General features: G+C 62.9%; 2 protein-coding genes across 3 annotated transcripts in view; one reads left to right on the top strand and one right to left on the bottom strand.

Moving 5' to 3' along the window:
- The window catches only part of RECQL5 (RecQ like helicase 5), a 37,549-nt gene extending 21,990 nt beyond the window's left edge, over window positions 1–15,559 (top strand). Inside the window, exons 8-19 of one of the 2 annotated variants that reach the window (XM_082443241.1) lie at window positions 10,954–11,172; window positions 11,424–11,523; window positions 11,658–11,694; window positions 11,816–11,874; window positions 11,960–12,033; window positions 12,386–12,479; window positions 12,752–12,886; window positions 13,216–13,745; window positions 13,904–13,994; window positions 14,214–14,432; window positions 14,671–14,740; window positions 14,829–15,559. In XM_082443241.1, coding sequence (XP_082299367.1) covers window positions 10,954–11,172; window positions 11,424–11,523; window positions 11,658–11,694; window positions 11,816–11,874; window positions 11,960–12,033; window positions 12,386–12,479; window positions 12,752–12,886; window positions 13,216–13,745; window positions 13,904–13,994; window positions 14,214–14,432; window positions 14,671–14,740; window positions 14,829–14,929 — 1,729 coding nt within the window. In that variant the 3' untranslated portion in view covers window positions 14,930–15,559. The remainder of the gene's footprint in view (window positions 1–10,953; window positions 11,173–11,423; window positions 11,524–11,657; window positions 11,695–11,815; window positions 11,875–11,959; window positions 12,034–12,385; window positions 12,480–12,751; window positions 12,887–13,215; window positions 13,746–13,903; window positions 13,995–14,213; window positions 14,433–14,670; window positions 14,741–14,828) is intronic. The other variant, XM_082443242.1, reaches the window with a different exon arrangement.
- SMIM5 (small integral membrane protein 5) lies at window positions 1,682–9,564 on the bottom strand. Its single transcript, XM_082443293.1, has 3 exons — window positions 8,535–9,564; window positions 2,729–2,889; window positions 1,682–2,281 (listed from the first exon to the last, which is right to left on the bottom strand). Exons 2-3 carry the CDS (start codon window positions 2,853–2,855, stop codon window positions 2,184–2,186), a joined length of 225 nt encoding a protein of 74 aa, XP_082299419.1. The 5' UTR covers window positions 2,856–2,889; window positions 8,535–9,564; the 3' UTR covers window positions 1,682–2,183.

The raw sequence follows: 15,559 nt of genomic DNA, 5'->3' as shown, positions 1-15,559 counted from the left end.
GTTTGGGATCTAGGGTTGGTATGTAGGTGGTGGATAATGGAGTGAGAGCCTTATCAATACTACAGCTGGAGGCCTAGGGCACCGGGTGTGGTGAGCAGGGGCTCTGGAGCCAGGTGGGGGGGGGGCGCCCAGAGGCTGGCTCTGCCACTTTTCAGCTGGTCAAATTTAGGGAAGTTACCTATTTCCTCATCTTTAAAATGGGGATAATAATGGTACATTTGGCATTGAGGTTGTCGTGATGACTAAATGGATTTATCTGCGTCGAAATGCTTAAGGCACTGCCTGAGCGGGGATGAGTCCTCAGTGAATTTTAGCTATCTTCATCCTCACCATTGTTGCAAGTATTATTATGGGTATCATTATTTTTACGAGTCCCATTCTTTTGTGGTGTGGTGGGGGTGGTAGAGAGTACAGACAGATTCTTGAATTTCTTTTATTTTCTATGGAAGCACTCCTCTCTGGGTCTTTAACCCAAACCAAACCCATCAGAGAAGTCCCTGGACACCAGGAAGTGAAACCAACCAGAGAGAGCTTCTCCTGCCTGCCTGCCTGTCAGCTGGAGATGGTGGGGCCGCAGAGGAGTGGCAGGGGCTGGCATCCCCTCTCCAGTCCCTGTTTTCTGAGTAGATGGGGCTCTGCCTCAAGGCAGGCAGAGCATGGGCTGCACAGGCCAAGATGACAGAGGAGTATAAAAAACGCAGACTTCTTTATGGCCCCGGCGGACCAGGGTTGTGTGTGTGTGTCGCGGGGGGGGGGGGGGGGGGGGGGGAGGCGGGGTACCGCGTGAGCCTCTGCCTCCCCTGCCCTCGTTCCTGGCTTTGTAGCTCTACCTGGAAAGTTCTGTGGGAGAGGAAGTAAACTGAAGGGAAAGAGGCCAGGCAGTGTTGCACGTCAGCAGGCCCAGTCCTTAAACGAGTCCACATTGCTCTGGCTCGGCCCCCTGTTTAGAGGGGCAGATAACGATGCTTCATATCAGTCTTAGCATATGCCCAGCACTGTGCCAAGGTCATCTGGGTTTATCCCAGGAGGTGGGGACCAGGATTAGCCCCATTTCACAGGGGAGGAAACATGGCTTGGAGAGGCTGAGTCACTGACCTCCGTTTCGTAGCTGGCGGGGGTGGGAGGGCGAGGATTTGAACGCAGACAGTCCGGCACACGTTGGGGAAAGGACGGAGCGGTCAGGATGCAGGTTATGGACAATAGTAGGGGCCTCACCTCTCTTACTGCAGAAGTTTGGGAAGACCCAGTGGCCTGAGCCTGGATGCAGGTTATGGACAATAGTAGGGGCCTTACCTCTCTTACTGCAGAAGTTTGGGAAGACCCAGTGGCCTGAGCCTGGTAGGGAGGGGTGTGCCGGCTACGGTTAATGGCAATGGTGGCATTCCTGAGCCCGGCACCTGCCTGGGGCAGACGCAGCCTCCACCACTGCCAAGCAGGCGTCTGGGAGGGTGGAGCTTGTTAGCAGCTGGTGCTGGGCAGGAAAGGCGCCGCAGCCCTCCCCTGGTTCCGCAGCCTTCCCTCTCGCGTGGCATTCCTGCCTGCGTGTTTTTCCAGCTTCCGAGAGCACAGGGAGAGCAGAGGCCTGGAAGGGACGGTCACTGGCCATGTCCCTGGAATTCTGGCACGCTGCCCACCTGATTCACATAACCCAGCCCAGGGAGTCTGGCACCACAGAAACACATAACCAGAAAGCTTTTACTGGGAAAGAAACAGGCAAATACTGGAATGGAACACAGACATGTCCGCGCTCTGGGGGGAGCTCGGGACTTAGGAGCTACTGTGCAAAGCCCCTCTCCTATTGGCCTGCTCCTCTTTGGCGTGGGAGCCTTGAGGCCAGCTCCCCACACGTGCAGGCTGTTCTCCAGGTGTGGGGACCCCACTTCTGTGTTTTGTTGGAAAGCGCAGGTAGGCGCAGAACCCCCGGTGGTTTTCTGTCTTAGAAACAGTCGACGACTCCTCGGCCCCCTGTGTTCACTGTCAGGTGAGAGTTTTGTGGCCCGAACAGCCCGTATTTCCTTGATGAGGCCCCAGCTCTCAGTCAGTGTCTGGGTTCCTGGGCTAGGCCAGGGCCGGGGCGGTGGATCTTTGTCTTGAGGGGTGAGGGCTGCAGGGCCAGGCTGACTCCCTGGGTCATGGCTTTGGCGGTCTCCTCTCCGGCTCCTCGTCGGCCGTCGCCCTGGCCCTCACGGTGGGGTGGTGGGTCCCACCGCGGCCCTCCTGCCTCCCCGCTTAGGGCAGCAGCAGTAGCCGACGGCCGTCAGCAGCAGCAGCAGCACGATGGCTGGGGGGTTGGGGGAGAGAGCAGAGCGCTCCGGGAGCTCAGAGGCGAGAAGGAAAAGAACGCCCACCACACTTCCAAAGAGGCCCCTCTGGGGGCCTGGAGGACCTTCACCGAAGCCCTGGCTTAGTGGTCAGAAATACCCGAGAGTCTGGGAAGAGGTGTGACTGTCCCCATGCCGGCCCCCAGAGCTTTGCTCCCTCCATCTGTGGGTTGGGGTGCCGGAGGCACCTCTGGGCCCTGGTGCCCAGCGATCCCGTTTCCTAGAGCAGCATGTCAGGATTAGGGGGGACCCCCTGGCTCCCCCCAGGGGACATCTGCTTCTCCTCCTCTGTCTGGGGGACCACCCAGCCACCTCTGCCAGCCCCGTGGTTGGTACCATGGTCTCGTCTCTCCTGGATGCCAGGAAGAGCCGTGGGCGCTGAGGAGACTCTGGGAGCGCCGGCTTACCTGTGAAAATGACAAGGACCGAGAAGGCCACGATCTCCACGGGCTCGGCCTGGGGCAGCCTCTGCAGCTTGTGCAGCAGCCTCTCCCCTATGGAGCGCATCTCCAGCGCAAGGTTGGAGGCTGCCATGCTGTGTCGTGTCCCTGCCGGGTTTCCTCCTGAGCTGCAGAGCAGGGAGAGGACCTGGTGTCCCCACGGAGCTGCCTCCGGAGAATCTGCCCTCTCACCCACCCCAGCCCGCAGAACGAGTTTGTCAGGTCTCACCCCTCACAGGCCTGGTGGCTCACAGCTCACGAGGGAGGCAGGGAGCTGGCAGGGCCCCTTGCTCAGCGCTCCGCTGTGGCCCTCAGCCCCCACCTAGCTGGCACTGCCCAGGCGAGGGAAGCTGGGGATGACAGTGAGCCTGAGGCCCTGCCGCAGGGCTGCTCGGCAGAGCCTGCCGCAGGAGGGGTCTGCCAGCCGGCCAAGGTCAGCCGCGGTTGCTGACCGTGAAGGGACTGCACGCTCCTTTGTCTTAGACACCACTCCTAGGTGTTGCCAGGGTGTCTCGGATGGGCATGGCCCCCCTGGCGGCCCCTGATGCCTCCCTGGTGGGGAGACAGGGCTCCAGAATGCCAGCCTGGCACTCTTGCTTTTCATTGTATGTGGGGACAGAAGGGTCGGCTTCTTCCGAGAGCAGGCTCATGGGGGCTTCTGGTCAGGGTTGGCCGTAGTTGAGAGCTGACTGGGGGCAGTGGTCTGAGCCCCCCTGGGGCCCCCCACCTCTCCCACCAGCCCCATTTCTTTACTCATACGGTGTCTTCCTGTGAGAAGGTGGAGGTGACACTGTGTCCTTCTAGTTTTCCCCAAGGGGTCCTCTCTCAGGATGGGACCAGAAGTCCCGGGGGGGTTTAGCCTCCTTCTCTTGCTGGCTTGGACCTGCCTCTCTGGCTGACCAAGAGAGTCCCTTCTGCTCCCCCCTCCCCCCAACACCCCCTGCCCCACGGCCCCAGGTGAGGGGCAACAGCCTCCAGGCCCCAGGACCAAGAGCCTCCTCCTGTCTGTTGTGCCCAAGGGGCTGAAGGTGAAGATCCAGGCCGAGTCAGTGAGTCGGGACACATTATGCCACAGACCTTCTTTCCCCTTCCGCCTCCCCGGTGGGCACGAGGGAGCCAGCACCTCTTCAGAGAGGGATCAGGGACAGCCTGTGCCAACCCAGAATCAGCCTGTTCCCCGAGGCAGCTCTTAGCCAGGGCAGGGCTGCAGGCGGCCAGGGGCCTGAGCCAGACCGTAAGCTCTCATTACTGCTGCCTCGTCCCTCAGCCAGGCACGTTCTCCCCCAGGTGGTTGCGGTCTGTGAGGCCGGTCACTCCTGGCGCTGCTACCACAGCGTAGCGTCCTTAGAGCCGCCTTGAAGGTCATCCGCTCGAGTCCTCTGCGCCGCACTTGGCTCCCTGCCCTCCCTCTGGCATTCGGCCTTTGCTCGAGTGGGGAGCCCCCCTGCGGCCCCGCCCCGCCCATTCCTTCTTGGGCAGCTCTGATCGTTAGAAGATGGGACCTCCTGGTGACCTCGTCAGTCCCACCTGTGGTCACTCAGGCCAGTTCCACCCCCTTCCACCTCACGGTCCTCCAGGGCCTGGACGGCCGGCACAGGTTCCTCCTGCATCTCCTTCCCCACAGGATAACTGCCCTCATCTGGTCAGGTGGCCCCCCCCACAGAATAGCATTCGAATCATCCTGGGTTTGAATACTGCCAGCCTTCTTCCTGCTTTTGTGACACGGAGTGGCTCCGTCTCTCTGAGTCTGTTCCTTCCCTCGTTTTCCGTGAAGATGAGGTGCCCGTCTCTCGAGGCTGTCGGGAGGGTTGAGCACAGGGCCGGGCTCTAGGAGTGCCCAGCCCATGTGATTCCCCTCTGGGCGGGGTCCGGCCAGCGCAGCAGAGGCCAGGCGGCCTTTGGGGGTGGTCACACCCCCCCACACGCTGTCAGTGACCTTCCTTCAACACCTTTGGGGAGTTTCGTCTGTGTCCTTCATGCCCGGGATGTTTGTGGTGTGTGAGGTGAAGGAGAGTGGTGGGGGGCCGGCTGGAGATGGGGGGGCTATGTTTTAAGTGATGATGGAGGGTAGCAGGCAGGTGATGTCTCTTGTCAAAGGGGGAGGCTCCTGGAATTAGGGCCTCCCAGCTTCTCCCACGCCCCACCCCAGGGTCCGCACGTTGCTACAAACGAGATCAGGATCCCAGTTTTCCAATGTACTAGGAGGCATAGAATTCTAGAATGCCGTGGGTCATCCACTCCTGCCTCCTTTCTTCTGCATATGGGGACACTGAGACCGGAGAGAGGAAGGGACTTCGCGGTCACACTGCGGGAGTGGGGCCTGGCAGCGCTGCCCCCGCCATCCCTCTGTGGGCACCTGTCTCGGGCAGCCTGCTCTTTGACGGGCAAGATAAGCCAGCCCAGGAGCAGCCCACAGAGGGCCTGGCCCGTGCGATGGGCTCAGCACGGGGACCAGGGCGCTTCGTGATCAGCCCCACCCCACACTCGGGAGTCTGGAACACAGCTTTCATCACTCACTGGGCCACACTTGCTCTTTGAGAACCTCCTGTGACTTGTCACCAAAGGGCCAGATCTTGCGAGTCTTTCTGTCTCAGGCTCATGAACTCCTTCCCGAGCATGAGACCCCTCTCCTCAGGTCACACTGAACAGACCTCCTCCCACTGACCAGTGGAGCAGGTGTGCACAGGAAGGTGGTCCCCTCCCTTGGTCTGGCGCCTCCGGGCATCTCGCTCTCCGGGTTTCCAGGAGGACGGGAGCCCGCCCGCTGGTCCCATTCCTGGAGGAGGGACCGGTGGGCCGACCGAAGCCCAGGGGGAGCTTGCCCGGGGCTCAGGAGCTGGGCTGCTTTCCCCTCCCCTCTTCGGCTACTTGGCCTGGCTTTTTCAGCCTGATTGGCCCAGGGCCTGCACTGCCTAATGTAGCCATCAGAGACACTCCTTCACAGAGGCGGAGGCGAGTGGGTGGGTGGGGGGCTTTTTCACCTGTGCCCCCCCACGCCCAAAGACCCGGGAGGGATTGCAGAGGGGGCGCCTCCGCTTGTGAGTGAGAGGTTGCGTGGAGACCCTGGTCAGTCGGGGCGTGATCTCCAGAGCAGGGAGGGGGAAGGTGGGGCCGGGCTGAACTGCTGTGCCGGAAAGGCGGGGCCTGTTGATCCGAAGCTTCGCCTTTAAAGTCAGCTGTCCTCCAGGGGTTAGGAAGTCAGAAAGCTGCAGACTCACACCCAGGGGACCCGGGCCCCACTCTGGGAAGAGTGTCGGTCCACACCAGCGGGCCACGGACGTGGACACCCAGGGCCTCTGGGGACTTGGATTGGCCCCAGGGCTGCTCACTGCATCCTGTCTGCAGGAGTGGGGCTGCTGGACACGGCTGTTCTGCCCCAAAGGCTGAAGCCCCCTTTGCTTTTCAGTTGCTGTTTTATCATTTCCAGCTTGGCCTTGAGCAGAGGAGCCTTAGTGGGGCCGTGGAGGGCTGGAGGGGCCTGTTCTCCTAAGAGGGCGGAGGCACATTCCAGCAGGTCCCAGGCGGGCTTTCCAGCACGCTATTTAAAGCGAGGCCAAGGGGTGCCTGACGCCTGGTGCCCGATATAACCAGCCGTCGTCAGGTGACCGTGAGGCCTGTGCCCCAGCTGTTGCGTTGTAGGGAGCCCTGAGTGTTCCCAGCTGTGGCCCAGGGAGGGTGGGCGTCCTGGGGCTGGCTGCCTCTCGTCCTCTTACCCTTCCCAGGTTTGGAGAGCGGAGGGCAGGGAAGCCCAGTGGGGCTACTGGTAATTCTCTATATTTTCCCAGTCTTTCTGTCTCAGCTCCACCACACTCCTTCCCAAACTGTACTTTCTGCCTGTGAATGAGGATCTCCCCCAGCCCCACGCTCGGTAGCGCCTCGATTAGAAGCAGCCAGAGCAAGTGGTGGCCCCCCGGCCCGGCGGCCTGCACGGCCCTTCTCGGCACCTTCGGAGGCTGCTCCCCGGCTGGAGTGGCAGCCAGTGGCGGGGGAAGGTGAGCCAGGCTGGAGGGAAGGCTGGCAGAGCCGGGGGACTAGAAAACATGCCTTTGTGTGGCATCTCCTGGCACGGAGAACCTTGCAACAGAGCAGGCAGGCCTCCTGCAGGCCGGACAACTGCCACTTGGTACTGAAGTGTCCCTGTTTCCTCTTTGCAGAACTGACACTCCAACTCCAGACGCAGCTGCGTGGGGAGAGCCCAGGCAGCGGATGTGTGCTGTCTGATAAGGGTGTGTTGATGGCTCAGGGCCCAAGGGCTTCTTGCCCTGCCCTGTTATTTTGTCAAGGTGGGTTTCAGCCACCCCTGCCCCCTGGGCAACGTCTTGTTCGAGAAAGAACTAGAATGAGGCATAACTGAAGGTTGGGGGAGTCTTGCGGGGTCCGGTGGCCTAACCAGCAAGGCAGAGATGCCCACTGTGCGCTGCGCTTTCTGCCTTGGCCCCGCCTTCCAGTGGGGTCCAATGACACTTGAACCCTCAGCAGCCCCGGCTTCCCCAGCCCCGTAGCTTTTCCAGGACAGGAGGAGGCACTTCCTGCTGCTGCTGATTCCTCCTGCAGCCCCAGAGGCTGGGCATCACCCTTCTGTCCCCGCACAGGGATTGTGTTCGGGGGCCCCCATCCACCTGTGTCCTCTGGATCTAGCGACTCTGATCCCTGCCTGCCGGCCTGGGCCGTCTTACAGATAAGAGCCAGCAGCGGCAGCCATGGGCTCATCACTGCCTCCCTCCCTCACCCGGCGTCTGTCCCCTCTCTGTGCCATCACTGCTCATCGCTGCCGGGCTTTTAGTCTCCCCAGCCACCAACCCAGGCCAAATCCCACAGCCTCTGCCGAGCCAAGAACACGTCGACTGATCCCTGGTTTCCACTTTAACCTGGGTGGCTGTTTTTCTAAGTAGATACTAGCTTGTTCGCTTTGGGGAAAACATCTGGGGGGCTGGGGAAGGGGACTGTAACGCTGGCGTGAGGACAGGGAGGCAGGAGGGGTAGGCAGCCAGCCTCGACTCGGGGCCCTGCCCAAGGGAGCTGATCTCAGTGCCGCCCGAGAACCACCAGCATTCTGATGGCGGCAGAGGGCCAAGTATGGGGCGGGGCAGTCCCTTCCCAAGCCTCACTTCCACCATTGTCGCCTTCCCACCCCACCCTGGGTTTAGGGCCCTCATGCTTCTGGCGTGGCATTCAGGGAGATTTGGGGGTTCCTGGGGATCTCTGTGGGCCCAGGAAGGAGCACCTGGGCCTAGCTCCGAGCTGAGAACACCAAGCCCCGCATAAGAGGTGGCAGCTGCTGCTCTTGTCCAGAACACAATGGGCAGAGCTGCCACAGGTTCGCATCCTGGGAGGTGCGAGGTGGCCGGGCAGCCCCTGCCCTGAGCCTCCTTGCCTGGGAGAAAGCAGGGACTTGATCCCCAGAAAAAGGGAGGCTCAGTGGGCAGGCGATGGTTCTCCCCTAGGCCAGGCCAGCCAAATCCCTCGTTTAAGCCCCCTGAATAGGAAAAGCTTAAACTAACTTGCCGAGTAAGCAGGCACTCCAGGCCCCTCTGCCTGCTCAGCAAGCCAGCAGAGGGCTGCAGCCTCGGCCTGTGCCCCGTGCGGGGTCCCAGCAAGAGAAGGGAGAGCCTGAGTATGAAAGGGAGGCTCTCCAGAGACTACGACCAAGCGTGTCCCCCAGGACCCTCCTCTCCGTGCTCGTGGTAGATTGTGGCCCTCCACCCTTGAGACAGGGGACCCTGGCGGCTCCTTTTCCTTCGTCCCCGCCTCATCTGTGAGCGGAGCCACTCACCTGGGAGCTCAGGTGCTGGGGTTGGGGGGCAACCGCAGGTGCTGGGGAGCCCAGCAGCCTCCGCGTGCCTCTCCTCCGGCCTCCCCTCCAGCTGGGCTCACACCTCTTCCTTCCTTTGCGGACGCCTCTTTCCTGACCCGCGGCTGCTCCCTGGGTGCCTCTGCTCAGCGCAGCGGAGCTCCTGGCTGCTGACAGCCAGCTGCTGTCTCGGCCTTAGCTTTTTTGTTGTTGGTCGTCCTGGAGATTCAAGTGTCACATTACACGGGCGGCCGCTGAAGTAGGGAGCCAGTGCCACCGCTGCCCCGCAGGCGAGGGAATCCCTGCTGGGAACTGGGCCTTCGGCTGCAGACTCCTGTGCCTACTCCCTGCCCCAAGGTCTGCACGGCCCTCCTCTGTTCCTCCTCCTCTTCCTCTCCTCCCCCCTGGCGGGTGTGGGCTGGGCCTGGGCTGTGAGCTGATGAAAGAGGAGGTCGGCTCTCACATTCCCTGGCGAAGATGACCCCCTGGGAGGTTCCACCTGAGCGGTGGAGTCGGGCGGGGAGGGAGCGAGGGAGGGGGCCTGCACCTCTCCCAGTTCTTTGCCTCCTGCCCCGCCCTCAGGAGGGCCTTTGGGCCCATGTCCCTCAACCCCCAACCTGTCCCTCAGGCGACTCCCTGGCAGGTTCCTCTCTGTTTTCTCCTGGGAAAGAAAGTAAACAGTGGGGGAGCTGCTGGACCACCCAAGCAGTCAGCCCTCTGGGGAGGCATCTTGGGGAAGAACTTGGGAGTCCCGAGTGACTTGGGAGTGGCCTGGCCTTAGCCTGTTCCTCGGGGGCGGCCCCGGGAGGAGGAGAGAGGACACTGCTGATCTTGTTCTTGCCAGAGTGTCGGCTGGGGCTGTCTCCACACTCCCGGCCCGACTGTCAGGGACGGGCTCCAGAGCCCAGGGGCTGGCTGGTTTGACATTTGACTGGTCGTGCCACCCCAGCAGACCAGGCTGTGCCCGGAGCAGGACAGGAGCCGACCCCAGCCGGCATCTGCGAGCTGTCAATGGAGCCCTTTGAGTGTGAGCACAAAACGCCAGTGAGTCGGGGCTTGGGGGAGGGTGGGGGGAAGGAAGCCAGCCTTGTGGCCACACCACTTGGGTGCCAGAGCCTCCCAGAGGCCAGACAGGCAGCCACTGTGCAGTCGCACGGGCTTGAGCCTGGAATGAGTTACACATCGGTTTTGGGTGCGGCGGGAATAGCGCCCTCTGGTGGCCGCCATGCCCTCCTTGCCGGCTCCAGCCGTTCTCTCCTCAGCTGAACAAGGCAGCCAGCGCGCGCTTCCTGGGGGCTGCGTCACAATCTGTTGGCATTCCCGGAGCCTGCCCCTCGGGGTCTCGGCTTCTCAGAGTGTTTCTTGCAGCCCCAGGCAGTGCTCACGTTGAGAGGTGTTCTGGTTAGAGCAGTGACGCCCGCTCTTCTTGTCTTTGGGATGTGGTGACTAGACAGCCCTACCTCTGCTCCGCATCTCCTCTCGGGCTCCCCCACCCCGTGCCACATTCCTGCTGCAGGAAGGCTGTTTGTAACAGCCCTGATAGAACTGTGGCCCCCCAGGCCTCTGCATCTGCCCCAGTGACCGACTGTGCCCTCAGCCTGGGGGGGTTCATTCTTCCAGCCTGGAAGGTACGACGAGGAAGACTCCGGCCACGGCTGCGTCTCCTCGCTGCCCTCACCAGTGGCGGCTCTACGGTGCCGGCCCTGAGCTGCCCAGTTCCTGCTCTCAGGCAGTCTCCCCCGGTGCCGGGCTGTGTACGCTGGGCTGGGCACACACAGGCTTGTTGGGGCAACAAGGAAGAGGTCACCAGGAGACAGAAGTAGAGCAGAGTGCTGAGGTGGGGCAGGGCCACTTGCTGCCGTTCCCTCCCTCCCTCCCCGTCAGAAAAGAGTGAAGAGCGCGTGCCGGGCGCTGTGCGGCGCGCTTCAGAGCGCCATCCTGGCCCTTATGCCGCCCGAGGGGCCAGTGCTCCTCTTGCACCGGCTTGTAGGCAAGAGCGCATGGGCTTCAGGAGGTCAGATGCTTTCCCCAAGGACACAGCCTCCGCAGCAGAGTCAGCCTCTGCACCCAGAGTCCGTGCTCCTTCCAGGGTGCCCCACTGCCGAAGGATGGAGAGGGGGCTGGGGCCCGGAGGAGCGCTCCATAGAGAAGCAGGACAGAGTGGGGTTCGTGCCCTGGCTCCTCTGGAGCCGTGTGCTCCGTGACTTTGAGAAAGCTCTTTCCGCTTGCCGTCCTCATCTGTACAGTGGGCGCCCCAGCGATGCCTTGGGAGGCTCGCGTGAGATGCCTCCCACACTGCCAGACACGTAGCTGTGCTCAACCAGAGTTTCGGGATCGGGTGAACGAACGCTGGCCGGCGTGGGTCCCTCACCCCTTGTCTGTGCTGTGCTGCCTGCTCCAGGTGCCGCCACGCTGCCATTGCCAAGTACTTCGGGGATGCGCCCCCCGCCTGCACCAAAGGCTGTGACCACTGCCAGAACCCTGCAGCTGTGCGGAAGCAGCTGGACGCTTTGGAGCAAAGCAGCAGCTGGAGCAAGACCGCCATTGGGCCCTCCCAGGGGAACAGCTTTGACCCTGAGCTGTATGAGGGAGGCCGCAGGGGTTATGGGGGCTTTAGCAGGTGAGGGGCCATGAGGCCAGGGGCCCCCAACCCACTGGAAATAGTCTGGCATTCCCTCCCTGATGCTAAGGCCAGGCCAGAGGCGACACAGTGCCATAGTCCACCCCCCGGCCCTGAGGGCCACGCTGGGGCCAGGACTTCGGTGTTGCCCATGAGCTGCCAGGGCATCAGAGACATCACTGTCCCACTAGACACGTGACAGGAGGGCAAAGCCCAGACCCAGGACTGCTCACGTCCAGCCTGTCTCCTAGGTACGACGAAGGCTCTGAAGGCAGCGGGGATGAGGGCAGAGACAAGGCCCACAAGCGGGAATGGAATCTCTTCTACCAGAAGCAGATGCGCCTGCGCAAGGTGAAGGGGACGGGGGCTCAGTGGGGTCCAGGTGGCCCCCTGCTCACACCCTCTCAGCCCCTTCCCTGGTGCTGGGCTGGGAGCTGTCTTGCTGCGGGGCAGGACGCCTCACGGGCCCTCATGTCATCTTCCAGGGCAAAGACCCCAAGATAGAAGAATTCGTACCCCCAGGTCAGTACAGAGATGCCCCCTGGGCTGGTGTCAGGGTGTGGATGGAGGATGCCTCACTGGGGGGTTGGGGATGCCAGAGAGCAGAATGTAGAGTGGAAGGACTCGCCTCTGCTCCCCCCAGATGCGGACTGTCCCCTGAAAGAGGCTTCTAGTAGGAAGATCCCCAGACTCACTGTGAAGGTAAGAGGTGGGCAGCTCGTCACACCTGCCCCCCAGGATCCCCCCCAAGCTGCGACTGTTTGACCAACTTCCCTCCCCTGTGCAGGCTCGTGAGCACTGCCTGGGGCTCCTGGAGGAGGCTCTGAGCAGCAACCGCCAGGCCGCAGGTTCCACTGACGGGTGAGTGTCGTCAGGGCCGAGGAGCGGTCCCCGGGCTCCTTTGGAGACCGCAGGAACCCAAGCCCCCCTGGCTTATTTGGGCACCCCTCCCCAAATTGGGACCCATCTTACTCCCAGGGGGTGTGAGTCTCACAGCCTCACCAGGGGGCAGGCTTGGCCACAAGCGAGGGGCTGCCAGGAGCTGCTGAGGGACAGTAAACCACAGGGGGCCAGACAGTCCAGGTCGGAATCCCTGTGCCCAAGGCCGTTCCTGCCAGGCCGTTCCTGAAGCCATCTCCAGGGTCCCCAGGGAGGATCTAACAGGGAGGGGCCTCAGGCCTACCTGACACCTTAACCTCATTCCTACCCTCAGATCTGACCTCCAGGCCAAGGCAGTGGAGCTGGAACACGAGACATTCCGAAATGCCAAGGTGGCCAACCTGTACAAGGCCAGCGTGCTGAAGAAGGTGGGCACCGGGCGGGGTGGGCGGGGCATGCTCCGGGCTCTGGGTGGGAGAGGCAGCCCGCCACACAGGGGGCCGCTTATTCCCCGGGGAGCCCGACTTCCCTCCTTTCCTGGTTGGAAGTATTTCTAGCCAACCCCGTGCGGACTAGAACTTGTCCAGTGCCCAGGTGCCTGCAGCCACGGGCCGCAGAACCCACTCGTGGAAAGCCTGGGCTGGGGACTGTCAGGAGCTAGGGGTGCCGACCACGGTGTTCCCACCTGTCCCTGCCCCAGGTGGCTGAGATCCACAAAGCCTCCAAGGATGGGCAGCTCTATGACATGGGAGGTGGCGCCAGGAGCTGCAGCGCCCAGGCCGAGCCCCCAGAGCCCACCGAGTATGACATCCGGCCGGCCTCCCAGGTGTACTCGGTGAGTGGCGTCCTGGTGTCCACCCCAAACCTGGGTCCAGGAAAGGCGCCACGGCCCCTTGCCCTCAGCGAGGGTATAGTCCTTGCTCTCCTGGCATCACAGCCCTGGCCCTGGGGCACCCCAGGGCAGGCCCTCGCGCTTCCGTACTCTGCCAGCTACGCCTCTGCAGCCCCCCACAGTGCCTGTCTCGCCACCCCGACCCCCAAGCCTTGTCCTGCCCAGCTTTTCCCGCCCCCACTCCCGGGAGCCCCACCCACGCAGCCATCCCTGGGCCCTCTAGAGAGTGCCCTGGAGGCACCTGTGGTCAGAAGCCTCTCTCCTCCTCACAGTTCAAACCCAAGCGGGTGGGAGCTGGTTTCCCGAAAGGCTCCTGCACGTTCCAGACGGCCTCTGAGCTGATGGAGAAGATGCAGCTCAAGGAGCAAGACCCCCAGCCGGTGCAGGGAGGCGGGCAGGAGCCGCCCGGCCGGCCCCGTGGCCGCCAGGATGAGGAAGGCGCTGGGCCCAGAGGAGAGGCCCCTGGGAGCGGTGCTCATTGTGGGGGGCCCTCCCCCGAGAAGGAGGCCAAAGGCCCCACTCGGGGCAGTCCTACCGCCAAGGCCCGGGTCGGCAAGAAGCAGCAGCTCCTGGCCGCAGCGGCCCTCAAGGACTCCCAGAACATCGCCCGCTTCTTCTACCAAAGGACCGAGCGCTCTCCTCCGCTCACTTCAGCCCCAGGGGCAGAAGGTGCCAGCCCTTCCCGTGACGGGGCGTGGGGACCCCTGACGGCCCCAAAGAAGTGCACAGGGGAGGAGGATGGAGCCATGGGACGTTTGGCTGCCCACCCCCAGACCGAGGAGTGCTCCGAGGACGGGCCAAGGTGAGGTCACGGGCAGTCCTGGCATCCTCTAGAATCCCCTCTGCTAACTGGGCCTCTGAAGCTCGGGGCCTGTTCCCACGATGTGCTTCACTGGGCCACCTGGGCTGAGGGCGCGGCTGGCATCTGGAGCTCTGACGCCTGCTCTCCCTTCCGGCCAGTGCCTGCCCGCTCAGAGACCAGAGGCCCCCAGAAGGCCAGCCCACCCCCACAAAGGAGGCACAGAGAGGCAAGCGGCCCAGACCCCAGCAGGTACTGAGAGGGACGAGGCCGTGGGGGAAGATACCCGTCTACCAGGCTGGTGTCTGCTCTGGGTAGGGGTTTGGGAAAATCATCTCTTCTTTCCACATCCCAGGGCAGATGGGCTGGGCTAGAGGGAGCCAGGAGGTGCTGAGGCCCAGTCTTCCAGAAGGAGGGGAGGGGCCAGGAACAGGGAGCCCAAGAGTGACCCTCCACTGTGGCCCTGCCCAGGAGAACCCAGAGAGCCAGGCTCAGAAGAGGCCACGCCCCTCAGCCAAGGTCTCCGTCTTAGCTGAGACCAAGGGCAGCATCTCAGCCAGCGATCAGGGCAGCTTGAACCCCCAAGGCTCCTGCCAGCTCTTGGCTCCTGGCATCCCGCTGAAGGAGGCTGCGAACGTCGTGGTCAAGTGTCTGACCCCTTTCTACAAGGAGGGCAAGTTTGCATCCAAGGTAGGGTAGGTGCCTGGGCTCTGTTCTCCCCTGAGCCTGGGGCACCTGGGTGCAGTGCGTGGGTGGGTAGGGAGCGTGAGCCCCAGGAAAAAGCAGGGCGGAAGCAGGCCAGCCCAGAGGCCCGCTGCCCGCTGCCCGCTCCCCGGCTCTGCCTCGCTCTTGGCTCGCAGCTGTGGGTCGCTCAAGAGAGCAGGGTGAGGTTCTGCGCTCTCTGCCCCTCTCCACTCTCTGTCCCCAGGAGCTGTTTAAAGCCTTCGCCCGCCACCTCTCACACTCGCTGACCCAGAATCTGTCTCCGGGAAGGAGCGGTGAGTGCCTGCGTCACCGGCCGGGAGGTGCTTGTGGGGGCCCTGTAGTGGGGAGACTGGCTCTCACGCTCCCCCGTCCCGAATCCAGTGAAGGAAGAGGCCCAGAACGTCATCAAGCAGTTGTTCCACGGCCGAGCCCGGTGCGAGAGTGAAGCTGACTGGCACGGCCTGTGTGGCCCGCAGAGATGACCGACAGCTGCCCGACGGGGCCAGTGTCCTCCCCGGACTCCACCGCGGCCCAGCCCGGGCCTCGCTCAGGAACGGGGAAGGTGGGCGGCCTGCTGCTGCCGGGCGTCGTCTGCTCTCAGGCTCTTACCCCTTCCAGCCACGCCTTGCTTTGGAAATGGGCCTGGACACCTCCCAAATCAAGGTCAGAGGTCAGCCCACCTTTCTCTTTGCTTGCGAAGCCTGAGGTCCTCTTTCTCCTAGCCTCCCTGCCTCCCTGGCCCTCGTGGCTGGGTTTTCTGGGCCAGATCCGCAGATCAGAAAGTGACAGGTGGTGTGGCTGCTGCCAGAGGAACAGAAGGAAGGAAGGTCCCTCCACCTCTTGTACTTAGCACGTTTTAAGCCGGGGGCGAGGCCCACCAGTCCGAGGCCTTGGGGCCTACTCAGAAAAAGCCCGGGCTGGCCCCGGGTCCGCCCCCACCACCGTCTTCCCTCGCGATGCCAGCCTCCAGCCCGGCCCAGGTGCAGAGCATGTGGGAAGACGGGCAGCCGCCAGGCCCTGCTCCCTCTCGGCCCCTGGTCAGAAGGCCAGGCGGGGCTTCGACAGTTACCAGGGGAATAAAGTCCTGGTGGTTCTCATGCACACGCACACGG

The sequence above is a fragment of the Balaenoptera physalus genome (assembly GCF_965194825.1).
Source record: "Balaenoptera physalus genome assembly, chromosome: 20".
Classification (NCBI taxonomy): domain Eukaryota; kingdom Metazoa; phylum Chordata; class Mammalia; order Artiodactyla; family Balaenopteridae; genus Balaenoptera; species Balaenoptera physalus.
Note: the sequence above shows the minus strand (reverse complement) of the source record. Positions and strands in the feature narration are given on the sequence as shown.